Below are 12,498 nucleotides of genomic sequence, written 5' to 3'. Positions count from 1 at the left end.
TTTACAATCATTTTTTATTTTGGTTCATTTTTAAATGCCAAGGAAAACTATATTTAGCAAAATATTGCCACGAGGAAACACATTGTTTTGAGTGTTATGCGATTGCAAGTAGGCAAGTTGGACATGACTTTTGACAGAATAACAAATTAAAATGTGGACGTGCTGTTTCTACAATTATTAATTATTATACCATGGACCTATAATAGGTCCATGATTATACAACTGCTATAACATTATAAAACTATATTACAATAATAAATAAAACATACTACTGTATAAAAGTTTTATTATCAGCAAACTAAATTAATCAATTTTTTCATAGATGTAAATGAGAATGAAATGTGTTTAATCAGCACCAATATAAAACAAATGTCTACTTTCGAAAGTGGCATAGGGGCGTAGGGCTACCCATGATCATCGATTCCATTCGATTCGATTTTAGGAATTTGGGAAATAATGTTCCGAACCATTGCAACTGGATGTTTATTTAAGATGAATGTAAATGTTTGGATAGTCTAAACCCACCTCAGTCCGACCACGGTTTGGGTTATTAAAGCATTTTTAGGAATATAGTTTAGATTGCTAGAAATTGCACTTATCTCTAAACAATATCACATGTAAGCCTAACTTTGGTCGTTTAAAGTTTAAAAAAAACTGCTGGTTGTTGTTTTAAGAAATACAAAGTAAAACGAGAAAAAACTCGGCACCCCAGAAACTTATTGGATATTGGTTGCCGTTTAAAGAACTTTCCATTTGCAATAATTTTTCAGTTCATACATTAAATGCCAAAGGAAACTAAATGTATCAATATTATTTGTTTAGGGGTTCAAATAAAAGCGAAAACTATAGGCCAGATGTAAAGTATGCCTGTACCGTTCTTAATTTTCGGATTATGTGCGCGAAAAATGTACTCCGACATCTTAATTTTGACTTTGATAATCTTAATTTTAACTTGGATATATATTTAAAAACTCCAGTCTACAGTGCATTTCCAGGTCTATATTTCTAAAAAGGTTTTTTCTTCTCCCGACCCCAGTATTTATATATTAACGCATACAGTATCCCTTTTTTATTGACGTACTTTAGAACCGTCCTGAAGATAGTCCGGTACTGAGATTTTTACTCATTGAATTCGTATTGTCGTGGTACGTGAGACCATGCCCGGATTAATTTGGAAGTTCTCTCCCCGGGTATCAAGCGTGCGAGGCTTGGCTCAAATGAATGCAATATCAAGACCAACAGAAAGACAACAAGTTGTTGATTGCCGTTACCATACCATTTATTGTGTACGAATCAACGTTACTCAGAAAATAAAGAGAACGAAGGAAAAAGCCCTGCAAATATACAAACAAGCGTTACATAATTTCAATAACAATCAGTTTAACTTCACTTTACCACTGTATTACCAATAATCAATAATAATCAGTTTATAACTTCACTTTACCACTGTATTACCACTATACTTAAACACACTGTGTACAAACTGGTTATCATTAAGAACAATACAATCAATTAAACGTCATTACAAATGATTAATACCTGAATCAACTTGAATGATGTATTTACTAATAAGAACGAAAGATCGTACAGCAATCAACCATTTCTCTATAAATTGAAGTAAAGATTTGAGAACATTATTTGCTTTATTTAAGTTGTATGCATGCAATTTCGTATAATAAATTAACAGGCAATGATCCGTCTATCGTGTAATATAATTCGTTTTACTACTTACAATGGTAACTTCAACAACGGCTTAATAATATAACACGGTAACGAAAATCACATCTTCCTGTGTTTGCAACAAAAGCTTTTCTGACGCGCAGACAGAAAAACCAGGTAGTTAAACAAAACATCACCTATATGCAAATGCGCCAAACACAATGCTCGCAAAACAACTAGCAGCAAGACACTTATATGCAAATACGCAGAACGCACACGAACAACAACTGATCCATGACAGTATCATATCACATATTATATTAGGATTTATAGCTAAACATCAAGAAGTATAGCCACAAGGCAATGACTATTGATTGTTAGGGTTATGAGTGACTATACGATTGCAAGTACAGTACCATGTTGACGGAAAATGCCATGCATCACGTTAGTAAATCAATCAATAATTAGGCCTATGTTCAGATTCAGATTCAGATTCGATTTATTAAGTCATTCATACATAGTACAATGATAATTGTTTTCTTGGCAGAAAAACACAAGCAAAACAATACACACATAATATTTACATTCGTGATCAACATGGAACTGACAACAACAACAACTGATCAAGCAATATAAAAACAACAGACTTAATGACCTCATTGTTTTGTTGTCTAATAGCGCTAGGTAAGAATGAAAATTAATGTCTATTTGGTCGATCTGGTAACTTACTCTGGTACTAACTTATTGTTGAGAATATGAGATTCATCAGCTAAAATACTATTTAATTTAGATATCATTGCATCATTACACATGTGTTTTATATCTTTAATCTCGAAACCAGTAATTTTGCTTGCATTCCAAACTATTCTGTTTAACTTACTCACATTTTTCTTTGTTAGACCATTTACCCAAGTAACACAGCAAAAGCTTAATACAGATTGAATAACACTTTGATAAAAAAAGAAATAAAGAATCACGGCCTATATTATATTGTTTCAACTTCCTTAAGGAATACAGTCGTTGAACACCTTTAATGTAATGTTGTTACAGCTCGATTTATATAATATCTTTATTAATCAAGGCTTGGAATTTGGATAGACTTTAATAGTTTTCTCCTTAACACAAGATGTAATACAAAAATTTAAATAGCTACTTATAGCATCGGTTGTCACATCAATCGAAAGTGGATTTAAAAATATGTCAAAATTTGTAGACTCAATACAGCACTTAAGTTCATCAATCGTCTCATCTTTTTCTTGATTTCAGGCTTGTTGTTGTTTCAATTTCTGCTTATACTTGGATATTAGGTGATCTGATCGACCCAGGCCTGCTTTAGCGTTCACTTTGTACGCACCTTTAATACTTCCATAGCATTTATCAAGTATAGTGTTGCCTCTAGTCGGAAAAGTAATGTACTGTTGATAATGCGGGAACGTACCTTTAATTTCACAAGCGTTAAAGTCGTCAAGTATAACTTTAAACGCGTATGGTGATTTTGATTCGCAATCGTTGTTAACTTCATAGATAACATTTGTAGCAACTCTAGTATCAGCTGTCGGGGGTATATAAACCAAGGTTTATTTCGCGTGGGAGATAGAACGGCCGGAGTGCTACAGTCAATTAACGTTCAGAGCATATACGTTTCTTGACGGAAATGTTGTTACACCAACGATTACTTACATTACATACGCCACCACCACAATTTTTCCCGGACTCTATAGGCCTAGTTCTATCAGCTCTGATACAAGTAAAACCATCGATTCTTGAATCACATTCTGAGTCACTATCCTTAAACCATGTTTCAGTGAAACACATCAAATTCGATTCTCTGAACTCGAACAGATGATCCGTACATGACTTTATTTCGAAGTGATTGTGTATTTCCTAGGATAACTGACGGGAGTGGAGAATTAAACTTACGATTTCTAAGTTTAACTCGAATTCCTCCTCTTCTTCCTGCCGCCTAGGTTTCTTAACAGATTGATAACGGTCCGCGTCACTGTTACCAATGACTTGATCGACGTGTAGGCCCTGGCTTCCTGAAAACGATGATTGTAGCAGCTCTTCCCGTGTATACACAATACGCGCGTTATCGTTACTTGGGCTAGCATTTAGCGAAAACGTTTTCCGAAATTTCTCTCCTAGTAGCAGTTTGGTGATGAGTGATGAGTATCGCATAATAATTGTCTTAAACATAAATGACCTGTTTTCACTATTAAACCGTATCTACCCAAAGCTACATATAAACGAATTAAGTTAACGAAATTTTAAAACATATATGCATAATTTAAATAGCCAAGCTAGAAAATAGGAAGCACATTCCACAGTATCTGTAGTCCCGGCCAACTTTTTAAAGTTCTTTGAATTGCTATCCCGTCTAGTAAACGAGTCTATGAAAACATTTTATTTTTTATTTATGGTTTAATTAACGCTTTAAAATCTAATGTGATTATGTGTTCGTGTCATTGATATAAGATATTACACGATTGCGACATGACTTTTGAAAGCAATACATTAAAAGTTCTGTGCGGTTTCTGCACGTATCAGTAAGTATTACTTTATATCATTCATATCAGACATAATGTTCAGAACCGGCGCGACCTTTTTGAAATGTTGGTCATTTAAGGTTATTGTGTATGTTTAGAAGTCCAACCTACCTCAGCCCGACTATGGTTGAGGCCATGGTTAGAGAATGTTTAAGAATTCAGACATCTAAGTTCTGTGCTGTTTCTGCAATTATCCCTTTATATTACATTAGATAGTTTATTGTCATAACAAAACAATGATATGTTATTGATATAAGCGTTTATGTGTCACGGAAATTAGGATTAATAACGTCATGGACATTACAATTTGTTCTCTATTTTTCTTAGATTTAAATTTTGAGAATTAAATTGTTTAATCAACATCAATATAAAACACTTCCGAGTGCCATATAGGGTCGGAGCCACTACGTCATTAGCTACCCATGATCATCATTAATTTGTAACTAAAATAAGTTTAAAATGTGAAATATTTTTGTTTTTCATGTTTCTTAATTTTATTTTTTGATTTATTTAAGAGGGAGAATATTTCAATAACATAAAAATGCTCGCTATCTGGTCTCTCCATGGATTTAATTCGGAATTGTCATAAAATAAACGAATGCTATAATAATAATTACAAAGTTTAAGTGAGTATACTTAAAATAAGTATTGACTATTATTGGTACAAAACAATTTAAGTTTAAAATTAAAAACTGTTTGCTGTGCAGTAAACACCATTGTTGTGAGAATGGATTTCCTATAGGACATAATAGGTGTTTGTAAAGTATTTCATGACATGTTAGATAGTCTTTGTTGACAATATGAACACACATACATTTAATATTTTCATTAATATTTAATTAATTATTATTAATATTAATCATTTTGTGTAATTCCCCTCAATAGCTTAAACAGTTAAATAATGATTTATTTTATATTTTAAAAAAAAACTCTACTCTCTTACTAGTACATACGATAACTGGCTCCATGATACAAATAATAAACAACTTACTGGCACGCTTTTCACCGATCTTAAGAAAGCCTTCGACACAATTAACCACAGCATTTTACTTGTTAAACTACCCTACTATGGTTTTTCTCCTTCAAGTATCGCTTGCCTTCAGTCTTGTATTACTTTTCCTTCCTCCTACTACTCATTTAACTTCTTTTTCATAACATAGTTCGATATCAACTTGGCCGTCTTACATTTAAAGCGCTCCATAATCTTGCTCCTCAATCTATCTCTCAATTACTTGCTAAGATCACATCTAATGCACGGCAAATCACTAACGGTGATTTCCTTATACCCAGACCTTACTTGGAACTTTTCAAACAGTCTTTTAGCTTCAATGCTCCTACTTTTTTTAATTCTCTTCCTTCAGATATCCGACTTGCCTCATCTTACTCTTCCTTCAAATTTCTGCTGAAGAACCATCTTCTTGTTTAGTTACTTCCTTTTTCCTATCTTTTCTTCTGGAAGGGCCAATTTAATTTATTTTATTTTTGATTTTTTTTTAATGATTGACAAACATTTTATGGCATTTGTGCTATTATTAAATATTTTCTATGATTGTTTTAGTCCATTTAACATCAAATGAATGTTGCCTATATTTTTCAAACAATATTTTTCAAGTTTTTTTGTTAAAAACTAAATAGCGACACGTTTATCTTACATCACATTCATTTGTAATTTGTAAATGTAAAGAAAATAAGATGATCCAGATCACTATCGTAATTTTATTTATGTAGGCATATGTTTATATTTCAATGATTCATAGTATACGGACGTGTTTTTAACGACAAAATTGACCAATCAAAATGGAATTATTCAGAATGCAATAATCTCATCTTATGAAAATGAAGGTCATTTATTTTATTTATTAGGCCTAAGCTAGCCTAGGCTAGTTAGACGGACAATGTCTTCAATTTAGCCTAAGGCCTAAAAAAATTCCATTTTCTATTATAATTGGATTTCTCCTACATGCTCCATTTTATGCGTCAAATTTCAAATCGAATTTAAAACATATAGGCCTAGGCCTAACCCTAGAGTAACAACACATTTTAAACAACCAAAATGCTCTAATAGACTAATTTGTAATTAATTTAATTAGGCCTTATAATACGGAAAACTTCTAAAAGTATTTCTTAGAAGTCTATTAAATTATTAAAATCAAAATATTAAAACAATTAGAAGAGGAAATTGTTATTATTATTATTGTTGTTGTTATCGCTAAATTGTAGTATTTTGATAATGCTGGAATCGATAACAATCAAAATATGTATATTTTACAATTTTGTATATATTTCAGCTATGAATGGCCAAAGTTAAAGTAAATGTCGATTTTTTAAAATCTGCACTTACGTATAATTTTTGTACTGAAAAAAAACGTGTTTGTAACATTAGGGTTGAGGGATGGGGAAGAGGATGGGTGCAAAGAGGAACAATGTTTCAATATATTCTTTATCCACGAAATATTTGTGATTTTTTTTTTGATTTTTTTTTATTTCATCATATAATACATTACAAAGGAAAAACATAATCAAATCAAAAATTTTAAAATTAAAAGCAAACAAAAACAACAAAGATATCCATTTAATAAATTAAATAACGGTTCATAAAAATTATTCTAACAATTTCATATTTGATTTATAAATGCTTCTAATTGTATCCATTTTGTATTAAAAATACTGTCCTCAAAATTCTGATGATAAATAAATTGTTCCGTTTCATAAAACCTTTTTAACTCGTTCATAACCATGTTGATAGTTGGCTTACATTTAACTAGTTTACATTTATAAATACATGATTTTACAATTAGAATAATTGCATTAATGGCTTTTAAATTAAAGCGCATCTTGGTATCTGAAAATTACGCTCTCTTTACTAAAAATAAATTGTACTCCAGTTTTTTCTGAAATTTTTTCCTGGAGGAGGTTCCATATCCTTTTTACTATTGGACAATTACAGAACAAAATGCTGAATGGTTTCGATTTGACCATCTCCAAATGAGTATTCATTTTAAATAATTGTTCATTTGTTGCAATTATTCTATTTAAAATTTTATATTGAAAATATATTACACCAATATTCATTGTACACGTATGTGGAGCTAGGTAGATTGTTTTCCATTGTTCGTTATTGAATACAAATTTATTTTCTGCCCATTTCTTTTGTGCTTTCCATGATTTAAACATTGAGTTGTTTAAAACATCATAAAAAATACGACAACCTTTTTTTTTGTTGAAAGAGTACTTTTATATGAAATGGAATATCTGGCAAAACTGTTTTTTTTTAATTTCACATATCATTAAATTGTTAAATTTTTCCATAAGAAGCCTTTTTAATCCTATTAACTTTATATAATTTATCTTAATACCATAGGTATCTTCGGCTTCTTTTTTATTCATAAATTGCCCATTGCTGTTAAACAAATCTTTACCAAACAAAAATACCTGCTTTTTCCCAATTTGCATATCTTATACATTCGTTGCCTATTCTTATTACTTCATTATTCCAAATTTGCATTCGTAATAGCTCGTCAACAGACTTTGGATAATGAATAGAAATAAAATTACTCCATGCATCTATTACCTCTCCCTAGAAGAGAATTTATTATTTCTAATGCTGGACAGACGTTTACAATTCGTTTCAAGTTGCATAGAGTTAGACAAATTTATTATGTAATTAAATAGCTTAAATATTGGGTTGTCTTCGGATTTATTGTTGAAAATTCTACGCAACCAAGTTATTTTTAATGACATAAAAAAAAAGTTTAAATCTACCATTCTTAATCCACCATGTAAGTAATCACTTTTCATTTGATGCCGATTTATTTTATCAGGTTTGTGATTTGATGTTTTATAAATAATATACAATTGAACACAGTAAAACATTTGCGATGTAATACTGAAACTATCAATGTCATTTTGTTGTATTATAAGGTTTATTTGTTGCTAATAAATATTTTAAAAAAAAAACAATAATAATTTTATGAATAAAAAAATCATATAATAAACACAACAGGCAAAGAACATTAATTCTAAACCGCCCGGTGATATACTGAAATGTAATTACTTAATTTGAAACGATAAGATGAGGAAATCTGTGAGAATGACACGCTAACCCGGACCTTCTGCTTGATATGCAGTTGTCCTAACTAATAGACCACTGGGGCTTTCATGGTATTGTTCAAACTCGATTGGATAGCGACTCTTTTACATTCTCGGCGTGGTACGGCGGAACAGCACTAGCCCTCAATTGTACGCACGCGCACCAGAGATCAAATTGATACGCCCTCATCTTTCAGTATTTTATTCACAAAGCAGGATCTCCGAAGAGATACTTTTATATATCTAAACACAACAGGCAAAGAACATTAATTCTTACACTCATCAATAATGTCATTATTATTAGCAACTTGCAGCATTGTGGAAATCGAACACGCGACAGTAACGTACACGTTGCATGATATGAATTATCAACCTTCTGAAGGAGTTATCAGAAGAGATGTGGAAAGGAGTGTTGAGTGTAACAATCCACATATCATTAACGGAATTGCAAAGAGTGATTGTTTGGCTACTGGTAGATGGAGATATGACGCACCTAGATGTGAAAAACGTAAGCTTATATTAATATCATTTTCATTATACAATATTTTTAAATATTAAAGATGTATTGTCCCCCTGAAAAATAATTTTTTTAAATTTTTGTTGTTGAATATGCCATGTTAATGTCACATAATAGTTATTGACTTCGACCAAAAATTGGATCAAAAAAAAAATTATTTACCTGAAAAAACTGGAATTTAAAGCAAAAAATGGTCAAATTGGCTGCCAGCCAATGGATTTTTAATTGAATTTAACCATTTATCATGTTATTTTATAAGTGAAAACATTATTTTTTCCATTTTTTTTTCTATGGAAGTGATTAACTTTATTAAAACTACAAAATAACCTATTCAAAGTCTGATTTAATTAATCTTAATTTTTCATGTTTTTGGGGGACAATACATCTTTAATACAATATGCCAATTTAAAAATAGGCATATTGTATTAATATTTTTTTCATTGTTGTTATTATAGGCCCACAGGTACATAGTAACTATTTACGATTACAATGTATTTATTGTATTATTATTCATTATATTGATAGCATGATTGTACTTTGCAGAGTATAAATCCATATCAACATATTTTATATTTTTATATCAAAATTGTTTAGCAAGCTGTAATGTTGCACAGCCACCAAAATACGGCTCTTACGAATCTGGTACTTATATCGGTAGTAGCATCCGCCACCCAAACACTATCCAGTTCAATTGTGATTCTTCACATCCAAGAAATGTGGGAGATGATGTTCTACAATGTGAAAGTATAGTATTGCAAGTGCCGCAATGTATAACAGGTAAATCCACGACAAGTTAATGGATACTTTCATGTTATTCTTTTATTATGTCACTATAAGAGTAAATGGCTGCAATTTAGAATTCCTAAATCAAGAAAACAAATCCGAACATGTAGAAAAATGTTTAAAATATATATATATATATAAATGAAACCTGTAGATCACAAAAAGTTCACGAAAGAAATTAAAGTATGATGCTAGCTTCATAAATAAGACCAACCCATCTGCGACTATGCTCAAACGATGTTCTGCATGTAGTGAAGTGTCTGCCGATACAAATAATCAATGTTTATGAGTGTAATGGTACACATAATGGCATGAGGTGAATGATGAAAGGTTATATTTTAACGAGGCGAAGCCGAGTTGATATATAACCTTTCATCATTCACCAAATGTCAATATTTGTACTATTACACTCATAAACATTGATTCAATATTTGTTTATATAACATCTAAATAGATTCCTATTATTAGAATCGAATAAAAGGTAGGCCTACATTTGATTCACTTTAATTAAAACAGTAACATTTGGTTGTCGACTCTACAGCTCACTATGTCGGTCGGTCGGTAAACACTAACTTGTATATGGCCTCTTGATATCAGTTTCATCTAGCTAAGTCAATTTTTCACAGTATATTCCTTATGGCCAGGAATCAATGTGGTTATGTTTTCACGGTGCGCAATCAAAAATTACGTGGTCTACGCACGATTTAACAAAATCACGTTTGTAACCATATCTTCACAAGCATGAATCACAATTAAATAAAATTTGGTACTCATAAATTTCAGGGCATAAATCATCATATGGCAATACAATTACGTGCGTAGAGCATGTAAGGCATGCGTACACGAGCTTAAAATTTTTTAATTTAAGCGTTTAAAAAATTGCCATGAGTGCGCAGATTTTTGCACGCGTTAAATGTTAATATGCACTCTTTTTTGCCCGATTTCTGTTTTACAACCTTTCGTTAACAATATCATCATATTTGATTCACTTTTCAACTTGAAATTACGTTATACGACACGTCAAAAGTTCAACATTTTCAACATTTTTAAACATGTTCAGCAATTTCGGTCGGTTGGTCGGTCAGTTGGTTGGTCGGTAAACACTAACTTGAGCACGCGACTGCAGCCATCTATATGGCCTTGTTAATAATATATTAAATATTATATTCATATGGATGTTATAAACACAACTACTGTAATGTTAATTATGTCAAAAAACGACCAAACAATCCTAGGCCTAGCAAGGCTAAAACGCCTAGGCTGAAATGCAGCAATACCAATTACGAAACTTCGACAGGCAACTGGAACTCATCTAGGCTAATTATATTTTTCTTTTTTTTTTCAGTCATAAATTCAATCTTTCACGTTTCACGACGAAAGTACAAAATAGGGTTGTATTTGAAATGCAACAGTATAAAAAAATATTTTCCAAACGCGAAAAGATTTTGTTTTCTTACACGAAAAAAGTACTATTGCACGCCATGTGACCCACAATCGTCCAATCAAATGACAGGAATTTATTTAGGTGTTATAAAATATATTCTACAGTGTTTACCTTTATTTATATTAATCTAAGATTAGTTGCACAGCGGCTATTTATCAAAGATGTATAAGGAATGTATAATATTTACCTTACTGAATAAAAGGATGTTTTATCACGAACAATATATATTTTAAAACACCTATAATATAATTATTGCTGTTCTGTTGAATACACTAATTATTAACACTATTATTAAGTTATTGATCTATGATTTGGTTGTGGGGATATACATTTTCAATTTTACTCAAGTTATTCAAGTATTTGTTTTGTACTCCCGATTCAATAGTTCGTAAAAGCTGTAGGCCTAATGAACTGTTTTATTAAATGAAGTTAACCTATTTTATTTCAGAGGCCGTCTATAATTCAGATCGATATTGCACATTGCACGGAAACCCAGGAAATGGATGGTTTAGTTATTCCGATAGTTTGAATATTGACAGTAAGATTCGTCTAGGTTGCTTTGGTTCAAACTATATGGCAACACTTCGTGGTTTTGAGCGCACCTGCCAACTAAATACACATACTGGAAACTACCAATGGCTGCCTGAATTTTCGGAACTCCCTGATTGTATTTTAGATACAGAATGTAAGTTTGGATGTATTATTTCAAGAAATGAAGAAATATTACCAAATTGTATATACATTATATAATGTAACAAATCAGATGTTTTCCCTCTTTTTTTGTTGTCAATGTTTTGCCTTTCCGCTTCTTGAATTCATTATTTCCATCAATATTGTGGTGTATAAGTTTTTAATTTTGCCAAGTTTTTTTATTGTCTAAATAAATTTGTATAAATTTTAATTTGTTAAGTTGATAACACTGTATTATTTTTACGAATGTCACTAGTTGAATGCACAACACTTGTCCGTCGTGCAAATCAGAAGTTTGAAGCATCTTCTATTGGTGGAGCCAACTATGCCACCAATGGTCGGTTGTATCGTACGAATGGTGCATGGATACCCAATCAAGACATCGTGGGAGAGTGGTTAAGAGTAGATCTACGTGAAACAATGAAAGTGTATGGGACACAGACACAAGGACATTACATTAACGATTATTGGGTTACGCTTTATAAAGTTGGCTACAAAAAAGATATTTCTTCAGAAGAATTTACAGTGCAAAATGAACGTGGAGAAGATGCGGTAAGTTGAAATACATTTCAAGAAGTTGTTTTTAAAGTTTTCAACAGTGGAACAAAGGGTTACATACCTGGAAATGTCTTGCTGGTTTACTTCACACCGTCAACTTACCGAAGATTAAATGTCCCTCTTTACCATAAAAATACTGATACCTACAATAATATTTAAAAATATAAATATTAATTTTACCAATTTGTCTGTTTTGTTTTATTAGAGAAGTA

At 31.3% G+C, this 12,498-nt stretch overlaps 1 protein-coding gene across 1 annotated transcript in view; it reads left to right on the top strand.

Annotated features, from left to right (window-relative positions):
- The window catches only part of LOC144836857 (complement receptor type 2-like), a 124,887-nt gene that overhangs the window by 99,826 nt on the left and 12,563 nt on the right, over positions 1-12,498 (top strand). Inside the window, exons 6-9 of the mRNA XM_078691749.1 lie at positions 8,599-8,802; positions 9,406-9,588; positions 11,487-11,723; positions 11,985-12,280. Coding sequence (XP_078547875.1) covers positions 8,599-8,802; positions 9,406-9,588; positions 11,487-11,723; positions 11,985-12,280 — 920 coding nt within the window. The remainder of the gene's footprint in view (positions 1-8,598; positions 8,803-9,405; positions 9,589-11,486; positions 11,724-11,984; positions 12,281-12,498) is intronic.

The sequence above is a fragment of the Antedon bifida genome, chromosome 3, assembly GCF_963402885.1.
Source record: "Antedon bifida chromosome 3, ecAntBifi1.1, whole genome shotgun sequence".
Lineage (NCBI taxonomy): Eukaryota > Metazoa > Echinodermata > Crinoidea > Comatulida > Antedonidae > Antedon > Antedon bifida.
The sequence above is the reverse complement of the archived record's forward strand: the minus strand, read 5'-3'. Positions and strand labels throughout refer to the sequence as shown.